This window comes from Syngnathus typhle, linkage group LG3 (assembly GCF_033458585.1).
Source record: "Syngnathus typhle isolate RoL2023-S1 ecotype Sweden linkage group LG3, RoL_Styp_1.0, whole genome shotgun sequence".
NCBI lineage: Eukaryota > Metazoa > Chordata > Actinopteri > Syngnathiformes > Syngnathidae > Syngnathus > Syngnathus typhle.
In genome coordinates this window covers 6,846,479-6,862,463 of record NC_083740.1, presented here as the reverse complement: position 1 = coordinate 6,862,463, position 15,985 = coordinate 6,846,479, and the positions used below count along the sequence as shown (strand labels likewise).

Genomic DNA, 15,985 nt, shown 5'->3' with positions numbered 1-15,985 from the left:
TTTCTGACTGTGTTGACCACTAGGAAATGGTTTACTATGATTATTCACAGCTCGACTCAAAATCTCCACATTACGCCTGAAACCTTTGGAAAATATTAAAGAGAAGGGCCCGGTGGCATGACAAGGACAATGCAACTGTAAAAAGCAACCAGAAAGGATTTAGAAAAAAAAAAGGAAAACCAGATGATGGGAAAGGGAGGGGGGGGGGGTAAAGGTTATGTACGGGCGCTCCTTTCTGTCTCTGCCAGACACTCCCTGACCAGTGCACGCGCATGAATGATACCTAGAAAAGATCAAACTTTTGAGCATGGAATAATATGGTCATTTTCTAAAAAAAAAAATATTCAGCCCGAGTCTACTTCACCCTTCATTAGAAAGTCAAACTTTTCCAAGAAACCTTTTACCAGACATGCAGATGGCTAAAGCAATTACAGTGAATTAGGCTTGGTGTTTAATAACTATCAAAATATGTGACTTTATTTTCATTGCATCAATTAAGTCTTAATTTTTGTGTTCTCTTGTAGAACTCCTCGCCAATCTTAAATCTACATAAATTGAATTGTGAATAATGGACTCTTGCTACTTCAACAAAGTGTCGGGCATGCAGATGATCAAATGGTGTCTAATACCTCTTTTTAGTCTCTCCATAGCACTTTTGCTTCCAGCATATGTGGGTCGGATCTCGCGACTCATTTCCTCTATGACTGACAGAAGTTCGCTGTAAGTCGACCCTTGACTGACCTTGACAGGCTGATCAGAATTTTTCAGAAAGAGAACGAGAGATGCATCAAATCACCAATAACAACTTGACTTGGGCGTTATATGTGACCAGAGCACATTATTACTCGTATATTCCATTGAGATGAATTAAAAGTGCAATGACAACTGTGGCCCTTCTTGACACTCATGTAATTTCTCCATTTCCTTTTTCGCTCTAAGCAAGCAGCAGCATATCCGAAGCTGCTTGAACCTTAAAAGAAAATTTGACCAATTGACATGCGCAACTCAAACCCTCCCACAGGTTGTTTGCCGAAATTGTCAGCCAGCGTGTGGCAAATCACAAATATCAAATAAAGTGTTGCTGTTCACGGTAGGGGGAAAAACGTTTGAGTATCTCCAAAAACAAAGCTCAGCAGTCTCCCATTCAACCGTTGTGACTCATCACGGATATGCTGGAGTGCGGCTAGCATACCTGAACAAAGCCCATGGAAGGTGGGCCAAAGTCGCTGAAAGCTGGCCTGAAGTTCGACGACGACGGGAGGGAAGGCGAGGGCACGGAGGAGCCTGAATACACACAACAAAGTCAGCAACAAAACCCAAACTCAGTCGTACCTTTCAAACTCACACGTGAAGCATGTGTCAAATTCAACAACAAAATAGATGTTTTGGTAGCTGCGTATTTCTGAAAACAGGTCCGAGTGACTGAAGAATGACAAGCTTATTTGGTTAGTGTAAAAACAAACCAGGCGGTGTGTGGTTGGAGCCAGACGGCGCAGGAGCAATGGGCTTGTAACTCATGACGACGTCCACTGGCAGCTCCCCGTACGACGCACCGCTTCCTTCGTTTCGCTTATACAGCTTTACTCCTGGAGATGAGCTCCTAAGAGCTGAGCATGAGAAAGCATTAGCAAGTTCTTGACCTCAAGTCCCGTAATCAGACCAGCAGTCGCAATTAGCAATAATCATCACCATCATAAGAACATCATAACCACACTTTCTGCCGGACTTTTTCTGACAGGAACACCCTGCGATTGGCTGGAGACCAGCTCGAGGTGTACCCCGCTTTCCGCCCAAAGACTGCTGGGATAGGCTCCAGCCAACCCTCATGAGGATAAAGTGGTTCAGATGGACATTCCCAACATGACAGTTTAACACAAGTTGCAACAAACACGTTTTAATGCCGTGAGAATTTTCGAAACGTTGGTCACGATTCATGCGTTTATCATTTTTTTTGTTGACAAAAGGCAGAGTATAGTATACAGTACACACTACAATTGCACAAATATATAAATATATATATGAGAATATCACAAGTAACGTCACTAAACACACCAACTTCAAAAGGGAAAAACATTTTTTAGTGGTTATTAGATGATGCCGGTGTACCTAATGAGTTGGCCGCTCCGTGCATGTTGGCGTCTCAAGCCGAATACGTCTCTTTTCATACAGAAGAGATTCTTGTGACAGCCATCATATTAATCACATAAACGCACAGTTAAAGCGACTGAGTTGGTCATTTTGAGTATGCGTTCAAGTTAAAAATGGACTTGACTCGAGAGGGGCATGAATGAAACAAAAGCTGGCGTTAGCTTAACAGGAAGGTACAATGCTAAACGTAGCTAGCTCTCGCCGGTTAGCACAACAATGTGAGAAAAGCAGTGCTGACGCCGAACTACCAATAAATACACGTCAGGTGCAACGTCTAGTTGGAAGTTACATGTAGGTTTACTGTAAAGAGGGCGGAATATCACAAAGGAATGTTCTTTGAGTACCTTTTTAAGTAGATTTAATGTCCTCGGGGGGACGCGATGGTTCTTCCTGTGTGTAACGGAGTGCGCATGCGCCAAAGGTAGATGAAGCGTATCGCCGTTTTTATTTATTACATTTTAGGTCATACCATTGGTCAAATAATTGACCAATGGTGGAGCTGCACAGATATTACTAGTATGAATGAAGTGACAAACGGCAGTCTCCCAAACCAGGTTTAATATACCCAAAAATGACAATAATTTTTTTTTTTCGACCTCAAGGAATGATGCAGATTGATGGAGAAAAACATTTATGGATTTATGATGATTCAAAGTATCCTCAAGGAATTTTAAATTTTTTTATTTTTAATATTTTTTAGATAGACAGTTTTCAAAATCCGGAACCTCAAAATCAAAACCGTTAGTTACCATACATTTTACTTATGGAAAGAACACACTTTTGAGTTTATTATGACACACATTATATCTTTTTTCAAGACGGAAATGATGATGAAAGAATCTCTCTCCATGTAGCCATCTGTGGAGTCACCAAGCTGCGTTCTTTCTCTCTGCCTCTCTCCTTTGCCAAATGATATGGTGCTTTGGTTGCTTCTTTCATAATATGATGGAAAAACACCCACATTTCAGTCTCTTCCTCTGAGAATGTCTATTTACAGCTTTTCACTTTGCTCGACATATGGTATAAGCCTGTCAGAGGTCATCATGGACAACTGAGGTGCATCATAGGAGATGGTCAGGTGTGACGGTATTCTGCAATTTTAAAAATACCTCTTTTTATGTCCTTTAGGTATCAACCCGATGACATCAATGCTGGGGCAACGCAAGCCGAATGCTATTGTTTCCTTCTTTGCTTTGTGACCATTTTTTCATCATGAAACCCCCAAAGATTAAGAAAATCAAAACAAATAGGCTAAACCAACTAGAGATTTGCAGCACACATTTCAATGATTCAGACTTGTAAGATGAGGTATTTTGTTCAGTTTAAAAGGCTCCTCAAGCTCGAGTCAGCATCTCAATATTAGGGCTCTCAACCTAATCCCCATCAGTCACCATGGTAGCCCGGTGGAAGTGAACTTTGCATTGCAGAATGAGGAAAAGGTTAAAAGAATCCCAAAGAGTAATACAAGAAAGTACCTGACCCTCTGCAGACGCTATGCTTCTTGCTGTGAATTTCTGGCCAAGAATTCAACGAAGTCAGCAGACACACAATAACGTAGAGTGACAGTTGACAACATAATAATGAAAGCCATTGGGTGTCAAGCAAATATGCACATATGTCTACTCATGGTTATATGTGTTGTGAAATTGCTTCAAGGTCAGTAATCGCTGCATCTGTGGCAGAAATAAAACTCTACTTTTTACAATCGTTCTCATGAAAGGATGACATGTAGTAATCAACGCAGAAGCCATGCTTCGTTCGTTCCTTCCTTCATTCATTCTCTGACCCATTTATCTTCACAATCCTTATGTCATCTGTTTGATTTCACAACGCACCCACCAATAAATTTGAACTCAAAATTGATAATTGTGCTTATTGCCACATTGGGAATGTTTCTAGGAAAGAAAATACAGTTTGCTGCTATTCACAATGTGATTGTACCGAGTCTGACCCAAAAGGTCAGACTCTCTGCATCTCATCAGAAGCGTGACAAATAAAATACCTTGACCCTTCTGAACCTCTATCTCCAAGTAATGAGACAGCAGGAAGCCAGCAAGAAGGAAAAAACAAAATCATGCTTTTGAATGTTTTGTTTGTGGCATTACGCAACTGACTTCAACTGACATTTTCTTAATCACACACACGCACACACACACATATGGCCTATAGATGATGGTCTGGCCCCATCTCCACATATTGGAGTGGCTCTCCAGGAAAACGTCCGGCTCTACCGATTACCCAGCATGCCACTGAACCATTGAACCTGAGTGAGTAACAAGCGGCAACAAGTCGAGCGAAAACTTTCCGTCCAGTCAAAAAGCTCGTGAGTTGTGCCTATTTACTGAAGCAGCCAATTAATGCCAGAATTGATCGCCGTTTAGCAGGCTGGTGTTAGAGCAGGGGTGGGCAAACTTTTTGACTCGCGGGCCGAACTGGGTTCTAAATTTGGACCGGAGGGCCGGACCAGGAGCAGATGGTATAGGCGTTGTGTGAAGTCATATAAGCGACCTGTAAAGGTCATTGCATAGAAGATCTTGGCCTTTAGTAGGTAGTAAAGCATGGATATTCCAAACAAGTTTTTTGAAAACAAATGCATTTATTAACAGCATTAAAAAAAATAATAATTCACTAAAAAACTGCTATCAGTGATTCTCATAAAATACGACACTGTTATTATGAATAACAATCTCCATCACTTCAGTGCCTGCAGGTCAGATTAATGAAAGATGTTTATCTTATGGGATCACATCAAACGGCAAACATTCTGACCAAATATATCATCTTGAAGAATCGGTGAAAGCATACATCCAAATAAAGTAATCAAAACAGCAACACGGTGAGGGGTATCTGAAAATCAGAGCAGAGTTTTAACTCGCAAACACCTGGTAACAGAGGTGAGGAAACGGGAAACACTTGCTTAAAGTAAGCCTTAAGAACTTTACAGGTTAAGATTAGTCGCAAATAGGTGGTGCATCAATGTCCTTGAGCATCCTGCATGGTTTGAAAATGAGAATGGTCGCTAGTTTCAATCCCTGCTATGTGTACAAATCATATTCAAAATGCATTTTTTTACAATAAACTTGAGAGCCTCCCGTTCATTTTCAGTGGGAACAGTGTTGTTGGTGTCCCTTTTTTGCTAGTGCGTCATAGTCTGGAGTAAAATTTGTTGTGGCAATTCTTAGGCGAGATCCGAGGTGTTGGTCCGTTTACCTTGATCTGTGACGGGTTGATGTTGATGTGGCTGAACGTCACGTCGCGTACGTCGAGCCAAATTGGCCACTCTTTTTTAAACACTCGGCACTCACTTCTTTTTTTCGGGCCACTCATTTTAATGGAAGGATTCCAGGGGAAGGTTTGTGGGTGGCTTTAGCGCAAAACTGCATCTGAAAGCTCAGCGCGCGAATTATAAGAATGCTGTCGTCAAAGCCCACGCTCTAAATTCGGGACTGATACGAATAGAGCGAGAGTGCGCCAAGTCCGTACTACTGAATACGTACACGCACTTGTGAGTGTGCACCGAGCTTTCTGACACGGCTTCCGGTAGTAAATGCGCAGGCGAGCGCTTCGCCATCTACTGGGGAAACGCAGTCATTGCAGGCAAAATGACAAAAAAAAAAAAGTTTAATAATACAATTTGTTCAGGGTTGGCGGGCCGGATTAAACGGTCCCGTGGGCCGGATGTGGCCCGCGGGCCGTAGTTTGCCCACCCCTGTGTTAGAGGCCATGTGCACAATGCAAACGTGTGCGATTCAGTTTCACCCCAGTCAAATACTGAATAATCATTCTAATTGGTATGTAACTACCTCTCTCTGGTTGTCCTTCGTGTGTTCCCTTGATGGCAAGAGCGGAAAGATGAGAGCAAGTCGAATACCCCTTAGCATTTATTGATTTCTCTGAGTTCAGATTACCTAACCATAACCGGCAGACGCACACAGGGGAATGCAACCTTTCACCAATGTTACATTTGCGCATCTTTTGGTCATCTTATCAGATTGTTTGTCCCTGTAATCGTATGTGTCCTGAAATCAAATAAATCATAGCCGGTCCTGTCATGTGAATCTGAAATTTGATTGGTTAAAGAAATACAGATCTGTAGTGTCATTGCTTTGCTACGATGACCAGCGGAGTCCAGAGGCTGTTACGGTATATTCTCAATGGTATTCTCCTCTCACATGAGCATGCAATTCATAAACACGGGTTTGTTAAGAGACATGACTGAAAAGCAAGTTATGGATTTCACACAAACACCAGCTGGTTTACTAGTTTGATAGACTTACATATACTGTACATGTACAGAAATTTAACTCAAGGAACATATTGAAGGACAGAAGTACATTTCATATCAACACAGCCATGTCGATGAATAAGGTGAAAACACGCGATACATGATGTTGTTCCTATTTACAGCTAGAATTAGGGGTGGTAAATTTCCGGAGAGTTTCCAAGGAATTTCAGTGAGAGGTTAAAGACAGGAATAGGATAGGTATCATATATCCAGCATGAATATAAACATCTGTGTTTATCATAAGATTACATAGCAGACATGTGAAAATATTACAATTAAAAAGCATTGAAAAAAAATCATTTGAAAATAGGACTGTATTAAGTTTTATTTATTCTGGTGGACAATTTTGGCCGTTGAAGTACAAAAAAGATAATGTTGCGTTAACGTCACTCATCTTCCACCCAGCCCCTTTAAAATTGAACAAAGATCATCCATCCACTGATGTCTCCAGAAATACCTCCAATGGCCTTGAACAAAGAAAATGACCTACAATGAGTCATTCAAAACATAAAATACAAAGTGCTCCAGAACTTTGAGTGACCATGAGAGATGTTTTGAAACTGGCAAAAGAGTCACCCTATGCATGTTATAGGATCGTCTTTGTTGCTCTGAAACTATTTTCCTACAGACAGTAATAGTTTCCTTGTATCAAAAAAAATAATAATAATGTTTACACTCAATCACGACTACTTCCGAGAAAATTACTGTCGCATCAGACTTTTTGCATGCAAAGCACGGTCTCAGAGTATACTGTGCATGCGCACAGATATTTCCACAGGAGTCAGTGAGCATGCATTTTGATTAATTTATGACATTAACCAGAGGTGTATTTGAAGCATAGAATATCTTGTTTTAGTCTTACAGCTCTTGGATGAGTTGGAATCTATTTCAGGCAACCATTGGTACACATGGTCACACCAACGAACAATTTACAGCCTCCAGTGAACCTAACATTCATGTTTGGAACGTGTGAAAAGATGGGAGAATCCATAGCAACCAGGCAAGCAAAGGTGATTGTGGATAAATTGTATCACCATCCATAATGTATGAATCTTTTAACATTTGGTGTTATTTCCAGCAAGGTTCCCATCCAACAAATCAAAGTTTATTTTACTGATTACTTAATCAATAAAAGTTGAAAAATTGCAATTGTCCATGGAACATATTGTGGTCATCTTCAACTGTGCAGATCTTAACAACCGTAATTTTTAGACTATAAGCCGCAAGTGTTTAAAATGAAATTTCCTCATTTTTATTGTGTAGCCTATACTGTCTGTAGTACATAGAAGACGTTGACTGTCATAATTGCCCTCCAAGGAAAGCCACGACAACAGTGCATCCCTGACAAAAAAATGTGTTTGACACCCCTGATCTAGAAAAAAACAGCTAACAAGGTGAAAAGGTCCAAGAATTGTCGACAACGAGGAGCAGTTTTATCAACTCAAAGGTGAGAGAAGTGCAAAGAAACATCTGAAATGAAGCAAGCTAAAAATTCATCTGGGAAAGGTTGATCTACAAAGCACAGCATGTTCAAGGATATTCCCTTTGAATATTGGATATGACTGTTGTGAGAAAAGGGTAGGAATACTTTTGAAAATGGTTGTTTTCGTGAAAATTAATAATGTAGGAAATAGCATTCCATTTACCCCACAAATGAATCTTGATAAATGTCTTAGAATCATTTGACATTTTGTGTTATTTCTAGCAAAAAAACATCTTCATCCAACAAATGAAATCTTTTGCACATTATCTTCTTACTCAGTGACCATGGTATGGAAAAATTAGGTCTCAACTGTGTTTTTAAAATTGAAAGGATGGGTGAAGGATAAAACCACCCATGAAAGAAGAATTAATAATAAAGATAACATAATCAGGATTAAATAGACATAACAATGAGTCTAAAAGGTAGCTCTGTAATTTTGCTTTTAAAAACATTCACATCCTAAGTTGTGTCTTCAGTTAGGCTATCAAACCAATGTACACCGAAATCATAAAACGATCCCTGAGTGTTGTATTCGTGACTACCAAACAACAACAAAAACAAAATGTTTTTTTTTATACACAGAAACATTATAAAGCATTTTGATTGAAGTTTTTTTTCATGGTCATAGACCAACACAATTATACCACGTGGTGCCTGTACTCAGTTACCGTGCTCACTTCTCACTCAGTGATGATTGAAGTATGAAATGCTGTCCACTTAAGCACACACCCAACTCAACGTGACACAGAACAGCATACGGTACATCTATTAAAAAAAGTAAATACATATTTTGGACTCCTGACCTTTTCATGCTTAAACAATGTCAATATTATAGATTTGAGATATCTTAACTATGAAATAAAAGTAAAAGGATCCAAATGCTTTTGATTGCAGTGAGTTGCGCAAATGATTACACTCTGAGGCTGCTTTAAAAAAAAATCTTTTGAAGTGTTGGCAGAAATAAAAAGCGACTCATATCATAATGTTGCATGACGAGGTAGATTAGAAGCAATAGTCTTTTTGTAGCCAAAGGATGGCCGTCATTATCCATGCTTTCCTTTGTGCTGCAAGATACAGCAATGAGCCAAAGCATTTTGAGACAATGTGATCTGAAATAGCTTCTGGGTGATAGGCAGGGGGCTGAATAGACCTCCTCCCAATTCCCAGGCAGCTCTAACATCAGAGCTCTATACAACTTTCTCCGCCTTTCAAAAGATAATACTGCTGGGTTTTGTTTGTCACTGACGGATGCAAATTTATTGAACAAAATTACGCACAAAGTGAAACTGAGGCTTTTCTATGTGGAGCTTGCGTTTCAGTTTTATGCATGGCTTCCCCGCACATTCAAAAACCCGTATGTTTGGTTCACTCACTCATTTGTTTCTAAGTGTGTTTGTCTCTATCCATTGATTGCCAATTATTGTCCAGTGGCACATTAGCAGAAAGACCAGCAAGAGGTTTGCGTCTTGTGCCCGGCCGGTTCCAGCGTTTCATGAGGAGAAACGGTTTCTTCACAAGCAAATGGTAAATGGATTTTCAGTGGGTTGCTTTGTCCGCACTGTAGGAGTTCCATGAAAAAAACATGAACTGAGATGATGCCGCTTTTCCCAAAGAACCAAATGGAAATGTAATAGAGGTCGTGAAGAAGTAATCAAAGATTGCACTGCGTTACAGGGTTTAGTCAGCTCATAGCCACAATGGGCTCGACGGACAGTATGTCAGTTCTCCCCGTGAGGGCCCGTCTGGCAGTGAAAAGAGAGTGCGTGTCCTTGAGATAGGGCGACTGCTCGGCTAAAGCGTGGTTCTTCTGCACGGATGGGTGGCTGGGCTGCGGCAAAGCCTGCCTCTCTCCCAACGACTCATCGTTGTCAGGCCAGGCGGTCCTGCGGCACGGAGGGCGCGCGGCGGCGGGTTGCCGCTCAAGCTCCAGTTCCACCGTCACTCTGCGATTCCTTCTGCATACGCTCAGGAGAAGGCGTAGCTCCTGGCGGAAGGTGGGGTTGAGACAACAGTAGATGAACGGGTTGTAGCAGGTGGAACTCATAGCCAGCCAGTGAAAGCAGAAGTAAAGAACGTTGGACGAGTTGATGGCGTGGCTGGACAGCAGCACCACGTAGCAGTTGAGCGGGAACCAGCAGACGGCGAACACCGCCACCACTATGAGCAACATGGCCAACGTGCGGCGACGCTTCTTCTTCTGGGTGGCGTGCTGAGCCCTAGTGGCGTCGCCGATGGCATTGTGGTGCCACAGCCGGTGGGCCAACGTAGTGTAAGATGCCGTGATGATGACGAGGGGCAGCATATAAAGGAGTATGAAGGTGAGGAGGTCAATATACTTCCAGTAGACGTCCGATGGCTCGGGGAAGTCTGGCAGGCACAGGCTGCGCTCCTTTTTTTGACTGCAAAGGAGATCAAGCTCGAAATTAGTCAACAATTTTTATTTAAGGCAGAGTAATGACACAGTTGAAAAAAATGAACATGTTGAATTAAACGGGCTTTTAAAGTAGCTTTTCTGGAGACATTCATATGAAAATAAGCAAACAAATACATTAGACCTTAACAACGTGACAAGGAGCCATTTACTTGAAATTTTCTGAATAAAATAGGAAATTTGCACTTCAAACGTATCTAAGAAAAACAGATACATTCACAATAAACCCCAATACCTGACTAAACTGCATGACCTACATTACTTGCTGCTGGCACCACTTTTCTCATAATAATGTTCAAGTTGCGCTATTTAGCTTGAGTGCTTTAAGGGCAAATGACAAGATTTTAAATATCACAATCATTGTAAGTAGACCACTTAGCATCACACCTCAGAATTTCAGTCCATATGTGTTTTATTCTGTGGATGTTTTTTTTTTTTGCTTAGACTTGTCCATCAAATAAAGTGTTCTCTGGGAAATTTTGAGATTGATTATAGCTATAAATAAAAGGTTCCTCTAAAAGGCCCCAAAAAAGTGACAGAAAATGTATCCGGACATGTCTTTCATACCCTCAATGTAATTTACTATGTATGTCCTCGGGCGATTGAACATGCGGGTTTTCTTTAATTATTGGATTTATCACTGCCCATGTAATTTATAACAATTTCATCACAGCGACAACTTCACCATATACTTTAACGTAGAGTCAATTTTATAGAGCTCGCCTGAAAAAATGCGCAAGTATCAGTACATTAAAACACCTCGAAATCTCCTCAACCATCTAATCACTCACGATCATATCATTAGCTGATATTTCCATCATTATTAGAATATGATAACAGTCAGCAACCACCTTATTGCCATGGTGACCAAAATGTCATGCTCCTATTCTTGCATCAATGTAATAAATATGATTCATGCTAGGTTTGTGTGTTTAAGTGTGCCAAGGTGAGTGCGTATATGAGTCTGTGTGTGTACGTGTGTGTGTACATGTGTGTCTTTACCTGAACCTGAAAGTGAAGAGTTTCTGATAGATGGCATGTGGCAGGGAGAAACAGCTGGCCATGATCCAGATCACAGCCACCCAAACACTGCCCTGAGTGGGTGACATGCGGGGTCTGAGAGGATGCAAAATTACCTGTCGGAGGTGGCACACAGAGAACAGGTCACTAAATTTGTCTCACACAGATGAAAATGTTCTCAGAATTATCTGCTATGTCCTCTCCTGCCTTTCTGTTTGAAATTTTTTAAAGTCACTTATCAAATGCCATGTGATTAAATTTTTCCCCACAGGGTTCAGATCTCACTTAAAATAAACCAAAACCTTTGGAAAGGTTAAACTAAAGGCCCACACTGTTTCCAATAAAAAAACAGTGCACCAGAGGTGGCGGACTCAGACCCAAGTAACCAAATTATAGGATTTGCTTGGCTATCTTTCTTAAGCCTTGAATTTTATTTAGTAGTCACGAGACTCAAATTCAACTACAAGACAAGAATAGAAAAACTTTGCCAGTTTGCGTTTGGAACTCAGCTGAGGCCACCGAATGAAGAGAAAGTATTTTATTACAATTATATCATAAATTATATAATAAATGATTAATTATTACAATATTTTATTGCTCTAGTGAGTCCATGTCTTTACATGTTTTTGTGGTAATTATTCACAAATATACTGTGTGTGTTTGTGTGTGCGCGTATATATATTCTATCGAACAAACGTATAGTGGACAACATTTCTAGAAATGATATGAAATGTCACTGTCAATATTTCATTCTGCAGCAGCGTCTCTCTCGAGTCTCCAAAGATACAGCAGGTTATTCACAGTGAGCCATTTCCAATGCGTATTTGTCATCACACGATACTTGCCTGAACAGCTGTCCTCCCATTTTCTTTTGTAACGGCTACACTGTCAAGTTAAAATAGCCCAGGTCTAGCAATGTCATCATCAGCATTCACTTTCCACTGCTCCCTATATCAAATATATCAGGTGAGTACAATGTTGCGTTGTGGTTGAATGAGTGTTATAGTGTTCCTGTAGGTCCAACAGGATCACTCTAACACTCACTAATTTATTCCAACTCCTTCCATGTGAGAGTCGCTAAGGAGAGCCGCTCGATTGTATATTAGTAAAACCTCACTTTTGAGATTTCAGATGATGCTGGCTTTTGCTTTTAGCTCAGCAGTCGGCGTACAAGCTGGCAGTGAGGCGGTAGGGTGGTTTCGGATCCCGATAACGTGGGTTGTTGTTGTTTTTTTTTTACTGTGATCCCTTGCCTCTCCCAAAGTTACCGCACGCCCTTGCCATCACATCATTGATATTACATTTTACTTTATTTTTCAGCTGAATTCAAATGAAAGTCAAATATGATAAACACCTTTCCTCTTCTCAAATCTGATCATGAGTGAGTTTGCTTCTCCACCACGCCTACACCTCATACTCTCATCACGTTACAGGTAACTGTTAAATATGTATAGCATCAATACATGTATTATGCACAGTGCAAAAACATTGTACGTACATCAATTGAAACTTTTAGATTTTTTTTTATATGGCCATGGTATTTGGTATTTGACATATTGAGATCCAAACTATTACATATTCTTAGTGCATATTAACTACTATGGGAATGAGAGAATTATAGCGTCTATATATACCGATCAAAATGTGTTTAAACTAAAACATCAGATGTTCAGAGAAAGTAGTGAACTACGATAGCATGCTTCCCTAGGAGTGACAAATTACACTCAGCCAGGATTTAAATGCTGCACCTGCTTTTATATATGAGTGGTTATTTGAACACTGCGGTCTGCCTGGGAAAAAAAAGCACACAGCTGAGAGAAGATATTGAACAGAAATGCTCTAAAATAAACAGAAATGAACAGAAAAAAACAGCACACGCCTGAGAGAAGATATTAAACAAAAATGCTCTACAATAAACAGAAATGCTCATCGAGTTGAATCCCTAAAAAAAAAAACCATCTGTTCTTGTCCACCTCGAATGTGTCCCAATTTGTTTGTTTTAAAAGGTGACCATACAAGAATGACGACAAGTGGAATAATCAATATCTTGGTCAAAATGTTAGAAAACTATCATCAACCGCACAGGGGATGCTTGATGGAACTGGCAGGCAAGTCTAGACAATAAAAATAGGCTTATAAACTTCAGTATATTTGAGAAAAGAAACAAAAATTGAATAGGTTGGATGGAAAAAAAGAACATTTTGGGGATGGGGGAGGAAACCGCAGTGCCCAGAGAAAACCCATGCAGGCACAGGGAGAACATGCAGTCCACACAGGGAGGGCCGGAGGTAGAATAGAACCCACACACTCCGAACTGTGAGGCGGACATGCTAACCAGTGCTCCACCGAGCCGCCCATGCAACGATATTTAAAATCTAACTGAATAACATCAATTTAGTTAATTTGTTGGCAGAGCCAGGAACATTTACAGGGACATACAGACACAGTCTGGCATGTAAAACAGGTTTCAAGGCTTGCTGGGATTTAAAGGCGCTGTAGCACGTTGCAATCAAAAATTCAATTTTATCCACAATTAAACACTTTAATTTATAGTCTTGGACGTTATTTGATGAATAACGGAAATTGAAAAGCTGTGAGTCTGTTCTGTGTGCAAGTGTGTAAAAGATGCTCACGATAACACAAACTCACAACAAGAAAAAAAACAATATGGGAATGTGAGATAAACACAATGTATAAAGTTATCTGTTAAGAGAAATATGTTTTTATATAACACCCTTAAAGGACAGCAAATCCCCTTATCTCAATCCTCAAGCTTAATTAAAATCATGATTCCCGAGATAAAATCCAACATTGTACGTGGGGAGAGCTGCACAAAATTCCAACAGTGATTAACCTGCCCGAGTCTGTTCTCACGAGAAATTAGTACTTCAACAACAACTGCAAAAATGGCAGTAAACCGATGTAATGTCATGTATTACTATTACGTTTTGTGAAGACGAAAAAAATACTTTTATACTGAGCACTATGAAATGTCATAGCACTGGTTTAAGGAGAGTCGTTCGTTCAGGTCATGCACACACACTCACCTGTCGTCGGTCCAGGGCGATCGCAGTCAGTGTGAGAGTTGACACGTGCAGGGAGCAATATTGCACAAAGCGACTAATGTGACACATGGTTCTTCCAAAAACCCAGGTGCTCTGTACAAAGCGGACCTGTGAGACAGACAGACAGACAGACAGACAGACAGACAGACAGACAGACACAGACGCAAACACACACACAGATCTCTTGAGGGAAGATGCATAAAAAAGCACTACATTTACACTCATTTCCAGGTGGCAATGACAACTCTGTCTGCCCCCCCAAAAAATGGTGTGCCATGAGAATATGACCATTATTCTCACATTTCTAAATGTTCTCACAGTATCTGAGATTTTGTGATGGAGAAGGGTGCAGGACTGAAAAGTCCCCAGGGTCCAAACGTGCACCACGGTTCAGTAGAGGTTGAACCGACAAGTTGATGTATTCATTTAACCACGGAAGCTATTGTTAGGGCTTAAGGTCACCAATCATGTTTTTTGGGAACAATTTGGATTGCCCACTAAAATCAGTAATGGGGGTGTCACTATACATGTTTGGTATTATGGTAAAAAATAACTAAGCAGAAAAAAATCTCACCGGTCATCCCCAGTAATTTTGGCCTGTTATGTTTGCCCCTACCATGTTTTTATTGTTAGCTAGCGAGCTATGTGTCATGCTACTTGGCCTGTTGTCTTTACAGTACACTGCAATTGTGCCCTCTCACCCAAAGTCAGCTGGAATCGCCTGCAGAACGTCAGTGACTAGTATTTAAAATGTATAGATTTTATTCACCATAGATTATGCAAATATGTGTAATGCTGCCTTTAAAGTTGGAGTATTCTATTCAGACTCACTATCGCTTAAGGGAAGTACAGTTTTTGACCATTCAAGAAACTTTATAGCCCTTACATGTAGTCAAGGACAGACCCATTACCAAATGTAATTTACGTAAAACAAACAAACAAAAGGAACACTCAAAAGAACCCACTCCAGCTCCCAACATCATCATCACCCATTACTCTTAAATGCTCCATCCAACACACAAATACTAAAGTATGTGCAATAATTGCACTTTAGAAAACCATCTTATTTTTTAAAAGTTGTGTTTATTGTGTATTATCATGTCTTTATAAAATGCAATATTATTTTTCTTTATTAAAATCATGCAACAAAAACATAATTTGAGGGGTGCTGATTAATTAATTAATGCAATTAATCAGCACCCCTCAAATTATGTTTTTTTTTTCAATTAGGAAATCTGATAATAATGTAATTTATATTAATTAAGAGTTGAAAACAATTTTGTCTTTTTTTTTTTTTGAGTGTGTGCACTTACCAGCGTGAAAGGCGTGTTGAGCAAAGTGATGAACACATCGGCCACAGCCAGGTTCATGATGAACACGCTCGTGGCCGACTGAGTGCGCTTGTTTTTCACAATCACATGACACACCAGCGAATTTCCGAACAGGGAGATGATGATGATGACCGAGTAGGCGGCTACCAGCAGCGCCTTGACGCCCGACTCCCTGCCGCGCCGCCCGTCGCCACTGGCCAAGGAACGCCAGTCCTCCAACAT

At 40.4% G+C, this 15,985-nt stretch overlaps 2 protein-coding genes across 4 annotated transcripts; both read right to left on the bottom strand.

The window, feature by feature from the left end:
* Window positions 1-2,581, bottom strand: cdk2ap2 (cyclin dependent kinase 2 associated protein 2). 3 transcript variants are annotated; one of them, XM_061275163.1, is made up of 6 exons: window positions 2,493-2,581; window positions 2,107-2,177; window positions 1,464-1,607; window positions 1,193-1,284; window positions 630-750; window positions 1-283 (listed from the first exon to the last, which is right to left on the bottom strand). In XM_061275163.1, exons 2-6 carry the CDS (start codon window positions 2,129-2,131, stop codon window positions 216-218), a joined length of 450 nt encoding a protein of 149 aa, XP_061131147.1. In that variant the 5' UTR covers window positions 2,132-2,177; window positions 2,493-2,581; the 3' UTR covers window positions 1-215. The 3 variants fall into 3 exon arrangements, with proteins under 3 accessions (XP_061131147.1, XP_061131148.1, XP_061131149.1); XM_061275164.1 differs by having other exon boundaries at window positions 2,107-2,157; window positions 2,493-2,563; XM_061275165.1 differs by lacking the exon at window positions 2,107-2,177 and having other exon boundaries at window positions 2,493-2,566.
* A 6,829-nt stretch (window positions 2,582-9,410) lies between these two features.
* On the bottom strand, window positions 9,411-15,985 carry gpr83 (G protein-coupled receptor 83). Its single transcript, XM_061275220.1, has 5 exons — window positions 15,746-15,985; window positions 14,415-14,540; window positions 11,350-11,483; window positions 9,728-10,315; window positions 9,411-9,658 (listed from the first exon to the last, which is right to left on the bottom strand). The coding sequence occupies exons 1-5, from the start codon at window positions 15,983-15,985 to the stop codon at window positions 9,598-9,600; spliced, it is 1,149 nt and encodes a 382-aa protein (XP_061131204.1). The 3' UTR covers window positions 9,411-9,597.

Coding starts and splice junctions, on each gene's coding strand:
- cdk2ap2 (XM_061275163.1), bottom strand. CDS start 2,131: ATGCACGGAGCGGCCAACTCATTAG. Junction 1,608..2,106: donor CGGAGCGGCCAACTCATTAG/GTACACCGGCAT, acceptor TCTCATGCTCAG/CTCTTAGGAGCTCATCTCCA. Junction 284..629: donor TATGGAGAGACTAAAAAGAG/GTATTAGACACC, acceptor GATCTTTTCTAG/GTATCATTCATGCGCGTGCA.
- gpr83 (XM_061275220.1), bottom strand. CDS start 15,985: ATGTTGGAGGACTGGCGTTCCTTGGCCAGTGGCGACGGGCGGCGCGGC. Junction 10,316..11,349: donor CTCTTCACTTTCAGGTTCAG/GTAAAGACACAC, acceptor TCTCCTTTGCAG/TCAAAAAAAGGAGCGCAGCC. Junction 9,659..9,727: donor CAGCCCAGCCACCCATCCGT/GCAGAAGAACCA, acceptor TTTCACTGCCAG/ACGGGCCCTCACGGGGAGAA.